Source organism: Desmodus rotundus, chromosome 8 (genome assembly GCF_022682495.2).
Source record: "Desmodus rotundus isolate HL8 chromosome 8, HLdesRot8A.1, whole genome shotgun sequence".
Taxonomy (NCBI): Eukaryota; Metazoa; Chordata; class Mammalia; order Chiroptera; family Phyllostomidae; genus Desmodus; species Desmodus rotundus.
Genome location: NC_071394.1, coordinates 13,658,097 through 13,682,400, shown reverse-complemented (window position 1 = coordinate 13,682,400; position 24,304 = coordinate 13,658,097). Strand labels below are relative to the sequence as shown.

The 24,304-nt window shown below is 41.6% G+C and overlaps 2 protein-coding genes across 3 annotated transcripts in view; both read right to left on the bottom strand.

The window, feature by feature from the left end:
• Nucleotides 1-7,647, bottom strand: part of TAF2 (TATA-box binding protein associated factor 2) — a 59,605-nt gene extending 51,958 nt beyond the window's left edge. For both annotated transcript variants that reach the window (XM_045181490.3, XM_024572152.4), the window contains exons 1-3: nt 7,323-7,647; nt 6,833-6,887; nt 3,787-3,947 (exon numbers count right to left, since the gene is read on the bottom strand). In XM_045181490.3, coding sequence (XP_045037425.1) covers nt 3,787-3,947; nt 6,833-6,887; nt 7,323-7,405 — 299 coding nt within the window. In that variant the 5' untranslated portion in view covers nt 7,406-7,647. The remainder of the gene's footprint in view (nt 1-3,786; nt 3,948-6,832; nt 6,888-7,322) is intronic.
• Nucleotides 7,648-8,048: 401 nt separating this feature from the next.
• DSCC1 (DNA replication and sister chromatid cohesion 1) lies at nt 8,049-23,248 on the bottom strand. The gene is made up of 9 exons (XM_024572234.4): nt 23,026-23,248; nt 22,449-22,617; nt 19,967-20,101; nt 17,806-17,896; nt 16,889-17,027; nt 14,540-14,592; nt 14,134-14,288; nt 11,946-12,094; nt 8,049-9,088 (listed from the first exon to the last, which is right to left on the bottom strand). The coding sequence occupies exons 1-9, from the start codon at nt 23,205-23,207 to the stop codon at nt 8,980-8,982; spliced, it is 1,182 nt and encodes a 393-aa protein (XP_024428002.2). The 5' UTR covers nt 23,208-23,248; the 3' UTR covers nt 8,049-8,979.
• Nucleotides 23,249-24,304: the final 1,056 nt, after the last annotated feature.

Sequence of the window (24,304 nt, the reverse complement as noted above, 5' to 3'; positions counted from 1 at the left end):
AATTATTCTGGTAATGTCCTCATTTCCTGAGAAAGGTAAAGTGGTCCAAATAAAACGTTGAGTCATTAGAAATGAAATCTATTAGGAAGTCAGTTATGAAGAATAATTTTCTCATGGTTTGTATTTCAGTGTTTGTTTTCGTAATACAAATCAAATGTGTTTCCTTTCATAATAACCTCATAAAAGCCAAAAATTACAAGGCAAGATAATAAATGTTTTCAATTTTCAGAATAATAATGACTACAAAATATTAATACGCCCTTGCCCAATAACCACCACCTCCAACTTTTCAAGCAAAGTAAGAAGAGTCTTCCCAAAGTGGCGAACACTAGGGAAGAAAACACAGAGGAAAGAGAGAAGTCAGCCACTGCAGGCTACCCATCCACAGAAACAGTTTCCCTGACAAAGTCCACACTTATTTTATTCTAAAAAGAGAAATGTAGCCAAAAAAAAAAAAGAAAGAAAAACTCACTAAAGAGCCCTAGCTCCTATGGATACAAACTGTAACCTGTCTATAATTCATAAGATTCAAATATAAAATATATTTGAAGAAACTTCAAGTGCTGAAATTACTTTTATTTTCCTGGGAGACACTAAGCCAAGGGGGGAGAGAAGCAGGGAGGGAATGGGGAAAGCCCAGAGCGAGAGAAGGGTTACAGATGTTACATAAACTACTGGGTTTTTAGGTGCTAGTACACATAATTTAACAACACAGCTAACATCTAGTGGGATAAAATAGGTAGAAATACCTTTTAGACTCTTATCTAAATGCTTCCCTGCCTTACAATTCCCCTTATAGTTCAAAGGTGATGGATCTCAATCAAGGTAAATAAGCACACTCTTTCCATTAAAAATAGGAGGTCCTGGCATCTTAACTTTAAAACAAATAAAATGTGATTAAGCAGTATATTACTTCTTTGAATGTTAGGACATTCTTGTACATATTAAAGATCAAATTTTACCACTGATAATTTTAAGTTTAATTTTCAATTTCGAAACTGCTATATTTTTTTTGTTTCAGCTTTAGTGGAAATTTTTTGGGTTCACTCAAGAAAGCAAGCTATTTTAGAAATAAGAAAAGTAACAGAAATATCTTGGGATATGCTAAAAACCTTAACTATCTGCCCTTCCCAAAGTTCCCTTCAAAAATAACATCATCCATGGGAGATATTTTTCACACCTGACTGCTAAAAAAAGCAGTATTTCTTCTGAATAAGTGACATGTTTCTGTCTTGTCTTATGAACCTTATAAACAAGTGTTTACAAGTGATAGTGTTTCCCTTTACAGTATGGCAATCACAAATATCAAAACTAAGTCTACAGTTTTTTCCTACTAATTGTGCAGTCACTTCATAGTGTATACACACCATCCTATCCATTTTCACCCCACAGACTAATTTCATGAAGACCTTTTAAAAACTGTTGTCTAATAAAACTCTAAAGCAGAGAATAAACAAACACCAGCAAAAATAATTTATGTCATCACTCTTAAAAAGTAATCAAGATTCTAGAGTTAGGGAGCATCTGAGTTCTTGTCTCTCAGGATGCAGTCAGTTTGGCACAAATGAACTCTCACAAGAGTAAACAAAAAACTCTAGAGCTAGGCAGAAAACAGAGGCAGTCAGCAAGTATTTACCAAGTGACCGTGGCTAACCAGGCTCTGGATCCAGCTTAACGAAAATTCACAGTACACCCTCTCCTCCCCAAATCCCTAACCTTGCAAAAGCTCTTCCTTTACGACTTCCTTTTCTTTACCTGTAACACTAGAGGTGATGAGACATCTTCCCTATCTCCACAGAAAAATTTCAGGGATATCAACCTCACAGTAATCACAGCCCAGTAAAGCCTGCTTACTCAACCGATTTGAGGTCCACGGTTCCTGTCACTGCAGTGTCACAGATTATCGTCTCTGAGACCCGACCAGCAACCACCGGTAAAGCGGGTGTGCAAACACCGTGTTTTGTGACTGGCGGATGGAGTGGCTTCTTACTCTATCATCAGATTCAGTGTTCTCAGCTCAACAGCGTAGCATTTTGGCCTTCTGGCAAGGCAACGGCACCCCTACCTGTCCTTTTACAGGGAGGGGCCTCTTCCACTCATTAGTTTCCATACAGAGTTACTACTCCAAAGGCAGATGATTCTGTAATGTCTTTTTATGTCAGTTCTACAAGTGTGGCTGCAAAAGCAATGTAATTTCAACTGATCACCTTTGTGAAATGGGAAGGCGCAGGAGCAATTCAGAGATCTCCTGAATTTTCCCAGTACCATCGTCTTTTCTCTGAGTCTGAAAGATTCTGAACCAGTGATTATTGGGATCATATGTATCTAGAGATAAACCTCCTTCCTCAACCCTCCCAATCCCTTAAGATAGTGGTTCTCAAGCTTTAACTTGCATCATAATCACCTGGCAGGCTGTTAAAAGCAAACTGGAGGATCCTATCCCTGGTTTTCAGTCAGCAGGTCTGGGGTAATGCTTGGGAATTTCCATATCTATCCATGTAGTATTAGGGCTTCTTGTCTGGGAATCATACTCTGAGAACTGTTGCCTTAAGACTATTATACACCTAGACTAGTATCTTGACTAAAAAGTTTATAATTAAAAAAAAGAAAAGTTTATGTTTGGGACATTCTACCCCAAAACACTGGGTAGCACAGAAATGATATAATCCAATGCTATCAGAGCTTTGAAAATGTAAGTGCCTTCACATGCAGATGACGGTATTCAAGTTACTACGAATCCTACGGGGGCACCACCAAGTAAAATGCTAAAAGCTTTAATAGTAAGTAATCTTATTTTCCTAAGAAAATAATTCAAAGGAAAAAAAATCTAATCTGCTCCAAAATACCTACTCAACATTACTTATGAACACAAAAGCTGGAAATTACACATATACAAATGCCAAACAATTAGAAAATAATCATTCAAACTATAGTATAATAAGTGAGATTACCTAACCAATAAAATAATAAAAAATGAAGTCTATCATATTATAGATGAAAAAGTAAAAACAAAGTATTTAAACTAAAAAAGTGGAACATAAAACGGATCACAATAATATATGTTTACTGATAAAAGTCAGAAATAGCCTCAATACATGCAATATAATTAATTTAAGGTGAAGGAATGAGATATTTCAGACATAATATTTTACATGGTATTCTAAAGTAGCAAAAATATTTTATAGAGTATTTTAAACTAGTGTCTGGTCTACAGATTATGAGGACCATCTAACTTATTAGAAATTACACTTAATATTTTTAAAACATTAAATGTAAAAAAATGGCTAAGAAAACTTAAAGTTCTCCAATAATACTTCTTTAAAACTGTAGTCTGAAGAAGAGAAACAGTAACTTACTACGTTGGGCAGAGCTAATAAAAGTTCTTGAACCAAAATGTACAGAGTGGTAAAAGCAACAGATACCAAAATTAGAAAAACATTCTCTGGCTGGTGTGGCTCAGTGGACTGAGTGCCAGCCTGCGAACCAAAGGGTAGCCAGTACAGTTCCCAGTCAGGGGCATACGCCTGGGTTGGGGGCCAGGTCCTCAGTAGAGAGCGCACAAGAGGCAACCACACATTAATGTTCCTCTCCCTCCTTCCCATCCCGTCTCTAAAAAACTAAATAAATAAAATCCTTCAAACATAATAAAATGAGAAAAACAAAACAAAAACAAACCTGGGAACCAGACTCTAATAATAATCATAGTAAAATGTACTGAAAAAAGTAATCAAATCATATGAGAGACATGACTGTTAGCAATATCAAGTTTTACAGTGTATAACTTACTGCTTTGATTCACTGTGACAAACTTCCAAGGTTGGATCATTATAAATAAAAGCAGCTTCTAAATCATTGATCCTTACTCGGTATATTCTACACTGTTTGCTGTTCAATTTGATTCTATTCAAGTTTGCAACTGTGGGAAATATGGTCAGTTCCACAAATCCCTGTAAAGAAAAGAACAGAAACTTCATTATAATTAGGATTGGTATGTTTTAGAACATATTTCTTTGATTTCTACTACTACTACTACACATAGCACACTGCAGAGACAAAATCCCAAGTAACTACTACATACATACAAGTGCTCTCCCAGTTACCTTCATCTCAAACATGGTAGTCCTAGTGACTGAGTGGGTGTGAACTACGTATGCTTCATCCTCCTGGTGGTTCACATTCACTATCAGTGAAAATGAGACCACCTGCTAGGAGAAAAGGAAAAGGACTCACTACTCTCAAATACATTAATTTCTAGCCAGACTGGAACCTAAACAAGGAGGAAGGAAAAAAAAAATGACAGAGCAAAAAGAAAATCAAAACCAGGTCAGTGAAAAAACATGCCCCCTGCATCCCAAACAGGTAAGAAAACTACACCAACGAAGCTAAACAGTATGAGTCCCTGTTCATGGAAGGTAAACCAGGACATGCGAAGAGGCAAGAGCTACAATAAGCACTCAGACAAGCAGGGAAAATCTACTGCTGCCACTTAGAGGAGCAGACACTTCAAAATGCTGGATGACTTCCAACCAAGTAGACACAGAGGGCATATATATATGCATATAAATCGTTCTACCACGCTAGCTGTGTGGTGAGCAACCTGAAAAATGCACCTAAGACATAAAAGACAGCTACATACATTGACTGGCCACCACCCTCTTGTGTTGAATCAAATGAGAAAGACAGACCAATGAAACACGGCATTTCTGTCCAGTAAGTTAAAACCCTGAGTTGAACACTGATGTTCTCAAACACGACTATGGGAAGGCATGAAACAGTAACATTTCAGGGGCTACAAAGTTAACAGAAAAATTTCAGAGGCTGTAACAGGAATATCTAAGATGAAAGGCAGGCAATAAACATAGAAGACTAGAGCATAGCAATTATAATGGGTACTGTTTAATGAGCACTATTAAATGCCAGATATTATACTATTTTCATATAACAATTTTAAAAGATAAGTACTGTTATACTTTTTATAGCTAAATTAAAACAGTTAAGAAATTATATCATTAATAAGTAGAAAACTGAGATTCAAATCCCCTCCTAAATAATCCCAAATGATTCTGACTCACTATGTCATAATGTCTCAGTATAAGGCTTTTTTAAAAAAAATGCACGAATTCTTAGATACCATTCAACTCAACTGTTCAAAAGCCTAGAGATTCCACTGCTTTTTCCCTCAATTTCTAAATAACAGGGAGAACCCTGCATCCTTAAATTACATCTGGACAGATGGAAGCAAATGAGAACAGAGAAGAGCAAATGCAAAAATGCTGTTGATGAAATCTCTGTGTTTAAAGGTATAAACTGTGAGCTCTTGTAGGGAGGAAGACCCAAATTCCCCTAATTAGGGTATCAGCAATACAATGACCATTTACACAGATGAGCTTGGATCAGCTGAAAGACAGCAAACAGAACCAAGATAATGTCAAAAGTAAACCAGAAAAGATTATGGAAAGTGCTGTCAACAGTTAGCTGCACGGGTGGGCCATAAGAAGAAGGTCTGGCTTTCTAAATGAAGGTTAACAATAATAAAACTGCAAATGGAGCGTATTTCGTGAAGGTGAGGAAAGCCCTATCTCGTATCATCAGGTCTCCGACACCACCTAGAGCCCTAACCTATGCTTGCCTGCCTGGGTTCACCCCACTGATTGGCAGCCAATCCGTTATCCTTAGCAGCTGGTGTAACTGTAACCGCCCCCAGGTCATCTAACATCTCATTCTTGCTCCTTGCTCTCTCCCCACTTCCCAGCTGACCATCCTCCTAGAGCCCCTATCCTACCTTAAGTGACCTCCCCTCCTGCCATTCAACCTTTTCAAAAACTCCTTTTCCACCTTCTAGCTTTAGATAAAGCATCTCTTAAATCCCCCTTGACAAGAAGCTATTTTCTTTCATTCACTATAAATTAATAAAGAGGAAAACAGGAAACCTCCTAGTTTCCACTGCTACTCATAGACAACTTACAGATTTTATGTAGCATATAGTAAAGGAGCAAGGGTAGTATAATGTCATTGTTAAAAGCACATGTTCTGGAGATAGACTGCCTGCATTCAAAGAATCATATGCAAGGAATATTGAAAGAGAAATTCCTTAAATAAGGGAATTGGACTTAATGAATCTTTAAGGATCCTCAACATCTAAGAATCTATGACTCTTATGGAAAGATTACATCTTTAAAATCTATACCACTCATCTTAAGTAAGTAAGTGGGAGAGGAACGTTCATACTGTAACTCGAAGAAAACCAGGTTTCACTAAGATTCTGTTCTACTTAATATAGGTCCCCCTGAGACAGTAAATTAAGCACTTAGGTCGTCAAGGGCTTTCCTGGAATGAAAGCGTATCTGCAATCTATACATCTGAACGGCAGAGGGGGATGTTACCAGATTTCAAACATCTCTAAAATGTCATTAACCAGCAATGTCACAGAAACCAGGTCAGCCAAGAATCGGAAAACAAAACTGGCCTCTCAGCAGCCACGCTAAGCCAGTGCATGCTCCAACCTTAATGTTTTCACAGGAGAAAAAATCTCATGTGGGCTTATTCTTCTTTTTAAAAAATTCTAAAATGTTTGATAACTCAGACTTTCATATTCCACAATAGATTAAAAGGAATAAAATGTGAATCAGGAGATAGGGAAAAAAATAAAAAGAAGAATTAAGCAGGCAGCCAGTACATTGTAAGGTCATAGACCTTGGAGTCACACAGATCTGAATACTAATTCTCACCTATTTTTGAAACAATTATCTGGAAGGGAAATAACTTTTCTAAGTTTCTAAGTATTGTAAAGGGTGGATTTGTTACTGCTTATGATTGTTGACAATATACTTACCACAACCGATTTTCTCTGGAAGTTTATGTTATTAATGCAGACGACCTGATGGGTTGTACATTAAAAAATACAAAAATAAAATAAGTAAAGTTTTTCTATCATTAAGTGAAGCATAATTCTATCCAAGTACAAGTAAAGACTATGTTCTAAGCAGCTCAAAAAAAATCACACTTTATCTTTCATTTTAAAACCTACAAATTTGGGTAACTTGCTTGTTGTAAATTTAGCAACAGCCACGAAAGTAAATGCCTTCGGAGAAATAGTTTAACACCTCAAGAACAAGTTTTATCAACCTACAAGGGGCATTAAATCTGCTGAACTACACTCATGCAAAGTATTTTTGCCCTAAAAACACCATTTCCATCACAGTGAGGGGGTTCTCATTTCCCACTAGGTTTCCCAGGCCCACCAGGTCAGTTTCAAGCAATCTCAAAATAAACTAATGAAAACAAAACCTAGAAGAGAAAAGGAAGATATAAGAAATACTTATAATTTATATGGCCTTGGACTTTCAAAGCCCTTGTCTCCTTTCTTCCTGTTCATTCTGGCGGGCTCTAAACCAGTCGGCGGCATGAAGCAGCTCTGCGGCTTGCCCGAGGGCTGCGGGGCATTACTCGGCTGCAGCACCCCGCACTCCCCGCTCCCTAAGTCACGCTACGCGGCCGGGGCCTCCTCGGCGCCCACGCCCGGCCCCGCACGACCCGTCGCTTCCAACTCGCTCCGGCGATCACGTTCCCGGAGCTCGCCGAGCTCCGATCACGGAGATGCTCCTTTCAGCCACCACTCAAAGCCACAATCAGCGGACATTTTTCCTGTCACCTATGACCTCTCACGTCAGCGGAAGTGGGACGGCGACGAGGGCCGGAAGTTTGTAAACAGGCGGGGCTTAAGTGATACTGTAGCGGTTTCGGATTTGCTTGGGTATGTGGTTGTTGAGAACTGCTTAAGTTTAGGAAAGCGAATGCAAATATTTATTGCCTAAGTTGGGAAGAGCAGGTAGGAAAGAAGGGAATGTTTGAACTTAAGAGATACAAAGGTCTAGCGCGAGTGCATGTTGAGAAGTCGGGGGCAAGGTGTGCGACGAGCCAGGGACTGGGGCTAGTAACTGGGGAGTTCTGAAACCAGAGGCTGTTGTGTGAGCAGCAACCATCAGCTCACTGGGCCCCCGGAGATTTAAGTCGTAAAATAGGTAATTAGATCCTAGATATCTGACTCAAACTCCAGAGTTCACTAGCCACGGCCAACTCGGTATTTATATTTAAAAATAAATGATCCATATAGATAAGAGAAAATTTTATTGGACGACAGGAAACAATTTTGAAACCATCGTTATCTGTGTTTCATGTGTTTGAGAATAAAAACGTTATAAATTTCAATAACAGTTAAATCTTGGTTGATTGTGGATTGTCCATTAACGTTATTTTTAACCTTGAACCAGACAACTTTGGCCTTCCCCTTCCCAATGCCAAGTGCTTTTGCTAAGTTAAAATTAATTTGAACTAGATTCTGTAGTTTTCTAGTGAGTATTACCTGCATCAGTGTCTCCATTATAGGATTATAAACTGCTCTATTAGTATCCCTCATACAATTGAGGATCAAATCCATTTCATCCCATCCCAGCCGAGCAAATAGAGGGACAATTACCACGCCAATTTCATCAATGAAAATGACTAATGTAGACAACTGATAGCATGTAGTGACTTCCTGTTTTGGTGGAAGGATGAAAGTGGAGGAGAACCCACTTGCTTGAGATATGACAGTTAAGTGCATAAATAATCTTCTTGGCTATTTAGTTCTCTGAAAACTTTTAAATTTATTAATGATCATAATGTCAGATCCTAATTAAAGAAATGCAATGTTAAATATTTCAAAAGCAAAAATTTCAATAAATAAAAACATATACTAACCATGAAAAATAACTTCCTTTTTATCCTTGTTTACACTGTGTACCTAATACAAACATAACTTGAAAGATGGAAATATCCTATTACATTTAAGAAAAAAGAACAGCAGTAATTTCACAATGCTTAAGATGAGGAGAAAAATGCCTCAAAGCATGAGGTTTTTAAATGTCTGGAATACAAATGTAAAAGGATCTTTTTTTTATAACCAGCAACTTCAGTCCGAAAGAAAAGATTGTTATTCTTTTAAGAAATGGGTCTTCTTGAGTTATAAACTTTAACACCATTTTGCATCGAAGATCTAGAATATTTAGTGAGTAATGCACCTATGGTTTGCTTCTCTCCACATAAATCTCTGTGGGAACAAAACAAAAAATGAATAGCATATTTTAGGGAACATAACGTAATATTCACAGTCACAATACTATTTGTTTATCTCTCTCTCCCCTAAATCTCAATTTCCCAATAAGCCTAAGGGTATGTGTGTGTAGGAGAGACAGGGTAGGGAGCAGTTACTAAGCCTTAATTGACTAGGTACATTAAATGCATAATCTTCAAACTTTATAAGGAAAGTACGAGTAATGTATTATTTTCCTCCACATTAGATATGAGGAAACTGAGGCTCAAGTAGTAAAGGATAGAGCCACATTTTGCAGTCAGCTGTATGACTTCAAAGTCCATGTTATGTCTTTGTTTTCTTCCATTTTATCACACAATGTTCAAATTAGAAACACATGCAATGTGATACAGCAGGACCCAGACTCGGAGAACCTGGATACTAGGCTACCTGTTTGCGCTTGTCATGGTTACCTGCCCTCGTTGAACTTAGCTTCCTCTTCTGTACCCACAAAAGGAGAAGACTATGACTAGAACACAATGAGAGGGAGGAATGGGAGAACATGAGAAGAGAGCAGGGTTAGATCGTGTAGGGCCTCAAAGAACATGGAAAGGAGTTACCATTTAGTTCTAAGCATAATGAGAAGCCACTAGGAGAGTTTTAACTAACGGAGAGCATAATCCATCTAAGTTTTAGATAGTGGAAGTGGGGATGATTATGGAAGCCAGGTGGTGAGTACATGAGGGTTCATTATATCATACTGTCACTTCTGAATATTTAAAATTTTCCAAAATAAAAAGTTTAAAAAGAAGGAGAGGGTAAGGGGGCAAAATAGAAGTAGGGAGACCAATTCAGAGTCAGGTACAAGATGACCACCAGGATTCACTCATAGTTTGAGCCAAGGGGTGAGAGAAGAAAAACACAAAGGTGAGTCCTAGCCTTTTTGCCTGAGTAACTGGATTAATGGTACTGCCGTAAACTGAGATGAGGAAGATGGGTTTAGGACAAGGGAGTATCAGCAGTTCTGCTATGAGAAGGTCAGGTGTGAAACTCCTATTAGATATTCAAATGGAAGTGTTAATTAGGCAGCTTGATATAAGAATCTGGAGCCCAAGGAAAAGGTCAAGTATGAAGATAAAATTAAGACAATGCTAGCCCTGGCTGGTGAGGCTCAGTGGATTGAGCGCTGGCCTGTGCACTGAAAGGTTGCCTGTTCAATTCCCAGTCAGGGCAGATGCCTGGGTTGTGGGCCAGGTGCCCAGTTGGGGGCGTGTGAGAGGCAACCGATTGACGTTTCTCGCACTGATGTTTTTCTCCCCCTCTTCCTCTTCCCTTTCCACTCTCTCTAAAAATAAATTTAAAAAATATTTTTAAAAAATGCTAACTGTAAATCCAGGCCTTGATAAGGAAATCAAGGGTAAAATCTAAACAGAAGAGAAGATGGCCAAGAACAGTGTCCTGGAGCACTCTATCATTTAAAGATTTAGAAGAACAGGGAGACATCAGCAAAAGAGAGACAAGTAGCTGCCTTGGGGAGAGGGAGAAAACTGGTGTTATTTCAAGAAGGAAGTGGCCCAGAGTATCAAACAGTGCTGAGGCCAAGTAAACGTCTACACAGTATCACATGTTGATGGGAAGAATCCAGGGAGACACTGATAACACAAAGGGGGCGGAATAACAAGGACTCCAAGCCTTTACAAGCCCAGAAGGATCCAATGCAGGAGGACTGACCTCAGAGACAGTTCATGCATTATACATAAGGGACTGCAAAGGAAGTGGCTGCAGACATGAGTAGGCCCGCTGATTTGGAGTGGGAAAGAAAATAGTTCTTGTCCTCTCTTGTCTGCTTCTATTTTCTGAAAAAGCAAGGTCATAAGCTGAGGGCGAAGAGGAAACAGAGGGTACTGATGATATGAAAAGAGAAAAGCTGTGAAGTGAGCTCCAAGGGTAGAAAAGTTCCATGAGGAAATGGTGCCTTGCCAGGGGCCATGCAAAGTGCCTAGAGAGCCTGGTGAGCCCCACTGTGTATTTTTCTCCAAGAAATTTTAGCTGCCCAGGGGTAGGCACAGAGCAAGCAGACAGCTGGGTTTCATCTTTGTAGATTTTTGCCTGGGAGGTACGAGAAGACAGAGAAAGGGGGCCAAAGGAGCAGATTGTGTAGAGTAATAGGTAGAAAGATTAACCAGGGAATCCAATCTGGGTTAAAAGAGAGAGGACCTGAGAGGAGAAACACAGCAAAGAGGCGGCGGTGTTCGTGGACTTGAGGTCCTGTAAGCAGTGGCTTCTGGGCTGACTTGTCCTGCAATCTGGCTTCTGTAAGTGTTACAGCAAGGTAGCAGGAAAGGTCTAAGAGGGGGCCGTCAGAAAGGGGTGCTTGCCTTAGAGTCCTGCTGGGGTGTATAGTCTGACTGTCCCTCAGAGAGCTGCGATTTTGCAGGGAGTGGGGCAGAGAAGTGGCTTCGGAAGAAGCACCGTGTTTTGCTGTGCATAATGCAATCCCCTGTAAAATGCGTGCTCACATTTTTGTGTGCATTATACACAAGATTATTATGCCTATTATTATACCCAGGGCATGTAATCATTATGCCCATGTATAATGCGCATCCTTATTTTTCCCTCAAAAATTTGGGCAAAAAAGTACACATTATACACAGCAAAATACAGCAGTAAGGAAGAAAGACGACACATACCCCGCCTTCAGGACCACTGCTTGTGGAGGATAACAGAGAAGCCAGTCTCCACTTGAGAAAGTTTCAGAAGAAGTGGTGTCCTTGGGAAATACTCAAAAAATTGTGTCCTGATAGTAATTCCCAACCCTATGCCACTCTGTGTAAAAAGGATAACCCTCAAAATTCATATTTAATACGTTACTTACTGAATATATGGAGCGATATCTTCTCCTGTCCATTTTTCCCGTAGAGAGAACAGACGATTAAAACGTTCCTGGGTATCCTCAGGTAAATCTTCTACTTTTAGCAAAAATATGATTTCTGGTCTTGACTGTCTATCCACCAAGGCCAAACCCTATTAAGAAACGGGAAGAAAAAGAGCAGTGAAAGTAACAGTCTGATGTTGAAATGCAACTTGTTCTCTCACCTTTAGGTGTAGCGTAGCCCCAGGCATGTAAGATGCCAGCTACGGGAGCATACACAAACCACCCAGAGACTTCCATAAAGAGCTGCTTTAAGCTTGGCCTCTCCGTTTTCCTCTGCAGTCTGCCTTCTACCACACAATGTATCAAGACAGCTCTAGTTCAAGGTCACCAGTGACCTGTCATTGCCAGTTCCACTGCGCTCTTTCTTAAATTCATCTCATTAGCCCTGTTTTCTTTGTTCATATTTAATCCTCCTTCCTCTTCACATCTCTATCTCTGACATCGCCATCTCACTATCTGCCTTCTAACTTGATGCCACAGTGCCCTGGGCCTCCATCCCAGCCCCTCTACTTGCCTCGTTGCCACAGTCCTGGGTGACCGCAACTAAACCCATGATTTCAATGACCATTTACTTAGTAATGACTGTAATATTAGCACACGTGACTCAAATGTCTCTTAGACTGAGCACCTGATCTCTACATCCAAACCTATGTATGAACTCACAGTATTTGTCACCCAAAGCTGTTCTAGTCTCACTATCCCAGGAAGCCAGGAAACAAAGGCATCATCTCAGATTCCATTCAAACCCCACACCTAAGTTGTCATTAAATCCTATAGGTTTTAAGGTCTCATCATTTCTGTCTGTTCTCTATCACCTATTTCTTTGGCCACTACCCTCTAAGGAGTACTAAGTATTGAGAGCCTAGAGAGTTCTCCTTTTTATCATCTAGCCAAACTTCCTTCCTTCCATCCACCCACCCTTCCTTCCTCATTACCGTCATAGTATTCTTTCCAAAGGCAAAACTCATCAGGCTGCTCTTCTAACTAACACACTGAGTGGGCCCAGAGAGCTTCCCAGATAGAGTTTAGGGCCTTGATGGCACCTTGTGTGATGTTTTCTCTTCCGCATCGAGCACGGTGCCGAGACTTGCAAGGAGCACTGCACATGTCGAGCAAGTCCTTTCTCTTATTTAACAAATGCTTACTGAGCATACACTACATGCCAAGCAGTACACTATATACTTGCAAGCAACAGTGAACAGACTTCTACCAAAGTGGAGGTGGGCAACCACAAAATTAAACACTTTTCCAAAGCTAAGTGATCTGCCCCATGAAGGAAAACTACCGGGTGCTATGGAAAAGTAAGACAGGGGCATTTTTTCAGAATGAAGGAAGGCCTCCTTGATGAAGTGGCTCAAAGAAGAGTAGGAGGTGGCAGGTGAAATTAGGGAGAAGATCATTCTGGAACAAAAGGCCTCGGGTGAAGAAGGCCCTAAGATAGGAGAGAGCTTGGATCATCTTGTAAACTTGAAAGAATGTTGGGTGTGTGGTAAGTAGGTGAGAAAGCAGCAGGCGATGAGGGTACAGGGGAGATTATGAAGGGGCTCATGAGCCAAGACAGGAATTCTGGATTTTATATCTTAAGTGCAATGGGCAACCATTAAAAGAATTTAAGTAAGACAGTCATCTAATCTGATAGGCATTTTAAAAAGGTGCTCTAGTAGCACCACAGAGAATGGATTGGAAGTGGGTAAAATTGAAAGTATGGAAGGCCTGCTTAGGGATGTGGCTATCACTGACAGCCACACAAACATGGTCGTTTGAGCTGAGATGGTGCTGGTAGACATGGAGAAAAACAGATGGAGTGGGAATCAGGATTAACTAGAAATGGATTAACTGAGGGACTTCATCGGAGTGAAAAAGTGTTCTACAACTAGATTGTAGTGATGGCAGTGTAACTCACTAAATTTACTTAAAAAGCCTTTTAAAGGGGTGAATTTTATGATATGTAAATTATACTTCCATAAAGTGTTAAGGATTTTGTGATGGATTGAGTGCATGGTGCCCTTCTAATGGGTGGCTAGGAAAGTAAATTGGCTCCAAGTTCAGTTCCAACGCAAGTTTCGTTTCACCTCATAATGCCTGATGAGCTGTTGAGGCGCAGTGGCAGTCAGCACCACTCCCTCACCTGCAGCTGGTCCAGCCGCGTTACCATTCCTTCTGGAACGCTCTGCTGCCACACTTCTTGAAACTCGGCGAGGTTGAATTTCACCGCGTTCTGAAGCAGCATCTGTGCCGTTGTCCTGCAGATTTTGTCAGCACTCAATTCAAAGTAAATCTCACCTTGGGAAAGGAAGTGAGTAAATAATAAACTTCCCCTAAGGAAAAGGCATGGACACTTTCAGACTGTCTTCACAATTAAAGACACTCCTAACGTCTCTCTGTCCTCCGTGAAACCCACAGAAGGAATGATACACAACTCACCTCCCACAAACCCATGGAGTCCTTGTTTTTAACAGGATCACACCTCAGAATGGCATACGAATTTTAATGTACAATAGCTTATACCCACTAAAGTACTTTCCAGATCTTACCTTCCTCTGTGTATCTTCTTCCGTAACAGTTAAGACAGTGTTCGATCATTTCTCTGAAAAAAGTAAAAGCACTCATTTGAAAAGTTATCACATTTTTTTATACATTATATTTGAAATACCATTGCTAGCTAAGATTTAAATTTGTGATTTGAAATAAATGTAAGTGATTTTAGTTGCCCAGTAAAACTTTACATTAGGAACTAACTTATACTGGGAACTACTATGTGCCAGACCCCATGCTAAATAATTTTACGTGAATTATGTGAGTACACATCTATCAGAAAATAGCTACACTTAATTATCTCTCCATATTTTTAATGCAAAAATAACACGATGCACATTTATTCACCTCAGTGATGAAAATCCCCAAGTCCTTCTTGGTTGTATATATATTTTTTTTTAATATATTTATTGATTATGCTATTACAGTTGTCCCATTCCCCCCCCCACTCCACTCCATCCTGCCCACCCCCCTCCCTCCCACGTTCCCCCCCCATAGTTCATGTCCATGGGTCATACTTATAAGTTCTTTGGCTTCTACATTTCCTACACTATTTTTACCCTCCCCCTGTCTATTTTCCACCTATCATCTATGCTACTTATTCTCTGTACCTTTACCCCCCTCTCCCCCTCCCACTCCCTTATTGACAACCCTCATGTTCTAGTTGTTTGCCTAGTTTGCTCTCGTTTTTGTTTTATGTGTGGTCGTTAATAACTGTGAGTTTGCTGTCATTTTTACTGTTCCTATTTTTGATCTTCTTTTTCTTAGGTAACTCCCTTTAACATTTCATATAATAAGGGCTTGGTGATGATGAGCCTCTTCAACTTGACCGTATCTGAGAAGCACTTTATCCTCCCTTCCATTCTAAATGATAGCTTTGCTGGATACAGTAATCTTGGATGTAGGTCCTTGCGTTTAATCTTGGGTAATGTAATTATGGTGTGCCTTGTTGTGTTCCTCCTTGGGTCCAGCTTCTTTGGGACTCTCTGAGCTTCCTGGACTTCCCGGAAGTCTATTTCTTTTGCCAGACTGGGGAAGTTCTCCATTATTTGTTCAAATAAGTTTTCAATTTTTTGTTCTTCCTCTTCTCCTTCTGGCACCCCTGTAATTCGGATGTTGGAACGTTTCAAGGGGTCTTGGAGGTTCCTAAGCCTCTCCTCATTTTTCCAAGTTCTTGTTTCTTCATTCTTTTCTGGTTGGATGTTTGTTTCTTCCTTCTGGTCCATACCATTGATTTGAGTCCCAGTTTCCTTCTCATCACTATTGGTTCCCTGTACATTTTCCTTTGTTTCTCTTAGCATAGGCTTCATTTTTTCATCTGTTTTTCGAATAGATTCAACCAAGTCTGTGAGCATATTGATAACCAGTGCTTTGAACTGTGCATCCGATAGGTTGGCTATCTCTTCGTCGCTTAGTTGTATTTTTTCTGGAGCTTTGAAGTGTTCTGTCATTTGGGCCATTTTGTTTGTTTGTTTGTCTTGGCGCCTCTGTTACTTTAAGGGGCGGAGCCTTAGGTGTTCACCGGGGTGGGGTAATGCTGGTCACACCGCTGTGACGCTGTACGTGGGGGCGGGGCCGAGAGGGAGCAATGGCGCCCGCTTCACTCTCCTCCGGATTTCAGTCTTTCACTCCGCTACCCACAATCAAACTGGGCCCCTCTGGTGCTGGTTCCCGAGTAAGTGGGCCTGTGCACACTCTAGGCCCCTGTGGGTCTCTCCAACAACCTCTCCTGTGAGGCTGGGAGTCTCTCCTGCCGCCCCAACCCCCAGGGGCGCTTTCAATCAGAGGTTTGAGGCTTTATTTCCCTGAGCTGGAGCCCTGGGTTGCGCAGTGGTCTGCTTCTCTGCCCGCCGTTCGTCAGGTTTATCTGTGGGCGAATGTGGTGCCGCAAGGTGCTACCTGCCACTCTGCCTGCCCCACTCTCCGCCACTCTGAGTCCGGCCCTCTGGGTTTATCTGTGCAAATGTGGGACCGCAGGGTCTGCTAGTGCTCGGACTGCCTGCGCCATTTGTCCCACACTCCGCCAGTCTCAGTCCCGCCACAGCCACGCGAGTCCTCTCCACCCCAGTGCCGTCTCCGCCCCTCCTACCAGTCTGGATGAATGATTATTTTCTGTTTCCTTGGTGTTGGTCCCCCTTGCTGTTCGATTCTCTGTCAGTTCTGGTTGTGCGAGGAGGCGCAGTGTGTCTACCTACGCCGCCATCTTGGTTCTCTCCTTGGTTGTATATTTTTTAATGGTTTATAAAATATCAAAATATAAGTGGTCTATGCCCTAGGTTTAGTTTCATCCTGGGAGATACTTTTCTTCCCCTTTGGGAAATTGTAGGGATGGTGATTAAAATACGTACTCTGGCTCTAATGGTCCAAGTTCCTGAAGGCACACATTCAAAGGAACTTTAGTAAAAGACCAAGATTCGGAATCCACAAGCTGAGTTATATGATTCAGAAGTTTCATCTCATAATCAAATTCAAGAATCCTCCAATAACCTACAAATTGGAAAAGTTAGAGTTATCAACAAACACATTAAGCAAATTGACTGGCTAATAAACTGATAAAATAACAGCCTGCTCTTGGCCGCTCCAAAAAGAGATGCTCCGCTTTCAAAAACAAAAAGTCTTCACTTTCTTAATAAACAATGCTTCTTTTAATGCTATCTCCCAGCCATTACAAATTGTGCCTTGAAGGAGAGCAGATGTTTTGGGTTTTTTTTTTTAAGGTTTTGTTTATTTACCTTTAGAGGGAAAGGGAGAGAAGGAGAAAAAGAGGAAGAGAAACAGCAATGTGCTAGAGAAACATCAATCCGTTGCTTCTTGCACGCCCCCAACTGGGGACCTGGCCCGCAACCCAGGCATGTGCCCTGACCAGGAATTGGACCTTTTGGTTCGCAGGCTGGCGCTCAATCCACTGAGCCGCACTAGCCAGGGCAGTGCTTAGTGAGAACTTTACCTGGGACTAAGACTGACTTTTTTCAAGGGCTTTAATACTCAATTATCTCACAATGATCTTGTTGTTCTAAATGGAAACTTCCAGCTGGCACAGTCATTTCATTAGAATGTCATACAAATGAAGTCAAGGTCAGGGACTCAATACCTCCCACCATTACCTCTGCTATAGGGCACTGCCATGGTTACCACTCTCATCTGTGAGCCCTCCCAAAAGAGTAAGCAATATGCCACAGGGCAAAGATGTCCAAGAACTTGTCTCTTTCTCTTTTATATGATGCTCAATTCCGTCATTATTAGTAACGATGGCAAGTAACACTACCTCCAATCTCACAGGCATTTAGAACTCGTAACTGGGCCATTATTTCTTCCTCACTTGCCTGAATTTGATCAAGCAAATCTTCAGTCGTATACTGAAACGAGAAAAAAAAAACACTTTAAAGCCTTTGACTAATATCTTTTAAGACTACCGAATTTGAGGGAATAAGTACATAGACTAGATTAAGGCAATATTTATATACTAGCTCAATTTCTTTCATTAACATGTAATGATTACTACACAAAATGGGTGGATATCTTAGAAGAAAGCATAGGGGTTAATCTTAGTGATGGTGGATTTCATGACGGTTTCTTAGATCTGACACTAAAACACAAGCAACAGAAGAAAAAAACAGATAAACTGGACTTCAGCAAAATGAAAAACTTTTGTACTTCACAACATCATCAATACAAAAGACAAATATTGCATGATTCCACTTACATGGGATAGTTAGAGTAGCCAAATTCACAGAAACAGAGTACAATAGTGGTTGCCAGAGGCTGAGACGCAAGGGAGACTAGGGTGTAGTGTTTAGCGGGTAGAGAGTTTCAGCTCAGGAAGATAAAAATTTCTGCACGTGGATGGCGATGATAGTTGCAGACCGATGTGAATGCACTTAACACCACAGAACTCTCCGCATACTGTTAAAATGGTAAATGTTACGTCATGTACATTTCTAATTCTTAAAAAATCAAGAAAGGAGTTCCTAAATAGAAATTCCCCAAAGATACATAGTCCACAAGCACATGAAAAAATGGTCAACATCATTAGGCACGAGGGAAATGCACACTGAAACCACAATTATACCACTTCCACCCCACCAGGATGGATATTAAAAAGGCAGATAAAACGAGTGCTGTCGGAGATGTGGAGAAATTGGAACCATCCTCATGCAGTGGGAATGCAACATGGTGCAGCCACTTTGGAAGACAGCCTGGCAGTTCCTCAATGGACTATGCAGAATAAACACATGATCCATCCATTCCACCCTCCGGTGTATGCCCAAGAGAAATGGAAACATAGGTGCAACGGACAGAAACTTGTGTGTGAACACCGCATCACAGCAGTGTTATCCGTAACAATTACAAAGTAGAGACTACCCAAATGCCCATCCGCTGATGAATGGATGAACAAAATACGGTACCTCCATAAAACAGGGCAATATTCAGCACTAAAAAGGAATAAACTACTAATACATGCTACAACATGAATGAAATCTGAAAACATCATGCTAAGTCAAAGAAGAAGCCAGTCAGAGAAGGCCACATGTGATATGATTCTATTTATATGAAATGTCCAGAAGAGGCAAATCAATAAAGATAGCAAGTAGGCTGGTGGTTGCCTAGGGCTGAGGTGGAAGAGGGAAGTTGGGAAAAGCAGGATTGGAAGGTAATGGCTAAACGTACAGGGTTTCTTTTGGGAGCAATGAAAATGCTCTGAACTTCACCGTGGTAATGACTGCCCACCACTGTAAATGTCCTAGAACCACTGAATTATATCTACACTTTGAAATGAGTGAATTGTTAGGTATATAAATTATATTTTAATAAAGCTGTACCCTCCCCCCCAAAAGTCAGTCATTCAGTCAACGGAGGAAGAGAACTTCTTATATAAATATGGTCTTCAGAACACCAGTACAGCTCTGTAATTTTGAATTACATGAAACATTAAAAAAAAAATTTTAATTGGTTTATATCTTACCATATGTCCAGGAATTAGTCAGTTCTGACATTAGAATAAGAGTCCTTTCAATGATGTATGTATGTAATATGTAAATCCAATACTTATCACATCTTTTCTAAAAAACCTCTAATTATAACTTTTGATTAAATAAAAAATTAATGTAACGTGTAAAAACCATTTTGCATAGTTAGGAACATGAGCTTTCAGCTACATAAATGTCACCATGATATGTAGAGTTTGCTTTAAAATTCACAGAAAAAGGAGAACAAGGTAGGAGGAAACGGGAAAGAAGAAAACAAGACTGAGAAAATACTGATAAATGTTCAACCGGGTGATAAATACATGGGAGTCTCTCTGCTTTTGGATACATCTGAAATTTTCACACTGTAAACTTTAAAAAGCAAAGATGTCACCAGGAATTGACTCTTAATTACATTTCTATTTTTAAATTCCAAATAAAAAATGAAAATAGTAGTCTTACTTTTGAGGAACTGGAATCCTTTTCTTTTTGACTGTCAGGTCCTTCATAGGTATTTTCCATCAAGAGTCTCTTTAGCTTCTTTAATTTAGGTCTACATCTTCTTAGTTCCCAATAGTTATTAGAAAAACCAAAGATCTAGAAAGTACAAATGGTACAACCTTTTAGAGGCCATTCTAAAAGAAAAACCTCAGGCAAAATTTCAGCCCCCCCAACTGCCCTCAACAAAAAACAAGCAGAGGGACACAGTGGTGCTGCCTTCTGTGCGGAACGCACCCATCCAGCCGCCAATCCGGTGGATGGGCATCTCCAGGGGTCTTTTCAAACCCCAGTTAAGAAGGCGCTGCCAACACGCTGAGAACCAATTATTCAGCTCCATATCGCAAGTGGACTTTGGAAACTAGAGTATGCCCAGGAAAGAATGACCAGAATGGTGACAACTTTACAAACCAGATAGAAACAACTGAAAATGAGTATTTTTAGGCTGAACCACAGAAGATAAAGAAGAGACATTATCACGGTCTTCAAGTAACAAAGGAATGTTAAAGGGAAGTGGGGGAACCCTTGTTCTGTGTGTCTCATGATGTCAAAATTAAACGGAAGTTAAGGAAGGGAGACTTCTATTCAATGCAAGAACTTTGTCTTACTTAGAATGGCAGGCAGCTAGTTCCTTGCGGGACTGGTGAGAACAGTGAGAGTCCTACCAGCTGATAGGGGCTAAATGACGGACAAATATCTGTTATCCCTTTCTTTTGTTTTCTTTTTCTTTTAATTCTACAGGTTTTTAAAAAAAGATTTTATTTACTTACTTTTAGAGAGAGGAGAAGGAAAGGAGAAAGAGAGGGAGAAAAACATCAATGGGCAAGAGAAACATGGACTGGTTGCCTCTTGCACACCCCTAGCAGGGGACCTGGCCTGCAACCCAGGATTGTGCCCTGACCAGAATCAAACCAGCAACCTTTCGGTTCTCAAGCCAGTGCTCAATCCACTGAGCCACAGCAGCCAGGGCATCTGTTATCCCTTTCTGTATCTCCAGCACTTGCCCAGTGTCTAGCAGTTAGTAGGTGCCCAGTACGTGTTTCACACGAAAGGAGAAAATGCTGAAAGTGGATTATCGTGGGTGCTTTCCAATTCTAAAATGGAGGGTCAAGGGATACTTCTGCTCTCAAACTAGTACAAAGCACGATTGACAAGACGAGGCCCATAGCCTGCGGTTTGCTGCTGAATTTAAGGTTTTCAAAAGAGGAGCTTAATGGCCCTGGCTGGTGTGGCTCAGTGGACTGAGTGCCTGCCTGCAAACCAAAGGGTTGCCAGTTGGATTCCCAGTCAGGACACATGCCTGGGTTGCAGGCCAGGTCCCCAGTAGGGGGTGTGCGAGAGGCAACCACACATTGATATTTCTCTCCCTCTCTTTCTCCTTCCCTTCCCTTCTCTCTAAAAATAAATAAAACCTTTTTTAAAAAAAGAAAAATAACATCTTTTACAAAAGGATGATGAACTGGCAATATTTGTAATGAATCATAATAAATGGCATAACCCTACGAAAACCAAAATATAATATTTTGGAAATTTTTCTGTTCTACCAATAGCATACAAATCACTGAGCTTTCCCAGTATTTTTACTTATTTCTATTCCAATTCTGTTGTTATGGATGTAGCTGACCTGAAGTCATACTGATAGAATTAGGGGCTGTGCTTTAATTGTTACATGTGTAACAATCTAGCCAGGATGGGGACTTTCATTTGGTATCTGCCATCACTAGTCTCCAAACTAATTAAGCAGTTGTCATACATGGCTATGGATAGTAAAGAACTAAACCATCTTCAAAGGCGAGAAACACAATTTCCTCCAAAGTTGAATTTCTGCCCAGACTAGTGTGGCTCAGTTGGTTGAGTGTCGTCCTGCAAACCAAGAGCTCGCTGGTTTGATTTTCAGTCAGGGCACATGCCTCGGTTGCAGGCCAGGTCCCTGGTTGGGGGTGTGCAAGAGACAATGAAAATGTTTCTCTAACACATTGATGTTTCTCTCTCTCTTTCTCCCTCCCTTCCCCTCTCTCTAAAAGTAAATAACATGTCTTTAAAAATTCAAATTTCTTTATTTCTCTACCTCTTAAATATTACCTAATGCATTAGTTATGGTTTCAGGGAGTCTCCTTTCAAAACATATCCAGAGCAAAACTTAACAAAAATAGATAAAACTCTTAGCATGAATCTCACCTAATAGCAAACTTTCCACATTGCAGAAAATGGGCATCTTGTCTGTGGCTTAAAAATTAAATCAGGAAAACAAAGACAACTTCACCAGACTACAAAAAAGTTAATAATAATAATAATAATAATGTGGAAAAATTTCAAATTTCATCACAGAACTTCTCAGATTCCCTGTGATTATATACTGGCTACCTAAAGTTTTTAATTAAAGGCAAGATGAGAATTCATGTTGTCATTCTTATACTTATGTAAATCAGGAGACAGAGAACAGTACCTCGGAGTGGAAAATGTTACAGTGGGTTTCTTCCATCTTCAGCTGGTCTGGAGTTTTACAACCAGGAATTACAAGCAACATATTGGAAGTGCCTGCGACCTTCAAGTCATACGTCTTGTCTTTACTGCACAGCACCGCCTGCTCGTCTTTATCACCACGAATCACCATGCTGCAGGAAGACGGGAAAAGAAAACGCATGACCTACCCTTCGGGGTCGAATTGGCCAAAGGTTCTGTACAGTCCCTGCTACCATTGTTAACGTTTGCAAAACTTCACGCAGGTTCTGTCTCCTGAGCTGTTTTCCGCTGACACAGGCCTCCGAAATCAGCGGGAGCAGTCCCATAGATCACGCCGTTCCAGCTGTCTGGACTGCCCAGCAGCGGCGTGGGATCCTAGGGAAAAGGCAGAGAGCTGCGGAATGGGCCACCAGCCTGCTGTGACGCTTTCCCCCGCCCCTTCGCCCGCCCAGCAGATCAACAATGCACCTCCCAGGCTCAGTTCGCAATCCCGCGTTTCCCCGCAAACAAAATCTTAAAGTGGCCGGCCCGAGGCTGCACGCAAGCCGGCCCCGGCTCACCTGCGCCCCGCCTCCAACTCCTGGCACAGCGCTGGATCCAGCTCGAGTAGGTAGAAGTCGCCGGCCGCGGCGGCGCTGGCCCCGGGGCTGAAACCCAGGCACTGCACCGCCGGGAGCAGCTCCGCCGGGTTCAGCTTGGCGATCTGCAGCGTCGCGTCCACCTCGTCGCGGGTCCTCCTCATCGCTGCGCGCGTTTGGGGGCGGTGAGGAGCCGCAGATTTAGAGCGCAAGGACTAAACCCCCCGAGTTGATGCGACTCCGAAATTTACACGAAACAGGAGCCTGTTTCTAAAGCGCGCCAAGGCGGCCGGGGCGTGTTTCCGGGGCGGAGCGCGCTGCGCAGGCTTCCCCGGGAAAGTCCAAAACTTTCTCCGAGCGTGATCTCGGCGCGGTCAGGTCTCCGCAGGGGGAGCCTGAGCTGTGATAAAGAAATACGTTTTTTCCCCGGGCCGACTTGGCGGAAGCTTCGGAAACGGAGCTGCGATCCCGCGGGGTACCACGTGGAACCCTTACTCACCCCTCCCGCCGTCCCCTTGGTTGCCCGCCAATACTCCCATTTCCTTGCCAGCAAAATAGTCTCATCTGTCATTGTGATAGCACTTTGCATAAATAATTTCATGAACCCTTGACCACAGTCTTGTAAAGTGGGCTCTTGGTCACTCCGTTTTGCAAACGAGGAAGCAAGCTTCTTGCCGGTGGTTGCGCAGCTAAGAGGTGGCAAAGTCTGATTCCACCCCACTCTGTGGCTCCAAATCCATCCTGCGGAGTTTAGTGCCCACACTTCGGACCGGAAGCTACGCCCTGGTAGAACTGGATGGGGCATCGCACTTCTTTGGATCTGTGGACCATCATATCTCGGAGACGATGGCTTGAACTAGGCCCATCTGTCGGTCGGTGGAATACCAACCTGGTCTGCCCTGGAGCAAGCTGGGACTTGTCAAGAGGAATAAAACCTTTCTGCGGGTGGTAAGGTCCTGCAGTCTCCTGCAGGAGGCAGGCCAACTCGCCACTGTAAGACATATAAACTGCCCAGTGGGCGTTCTGTAAGGCGTCTTCTAGACCAGACCTTACAGTGAGCTGAAGACAAAGTTTTAAAAGCAGACTTCATCATAGACGCACATACATGAGTAACTTGTAACAGCATAATATGAACTCTCCCAGGGCTGCGTGCAGGCCCGGTTTGGGATTCATGCTGCCGCAGAGTTGAAGGAACCTGGGAGGAACATCCCATTTGAAACGTGGTGGCCTCACACTAGTCTGTGTAAATCAGACTTTGGTA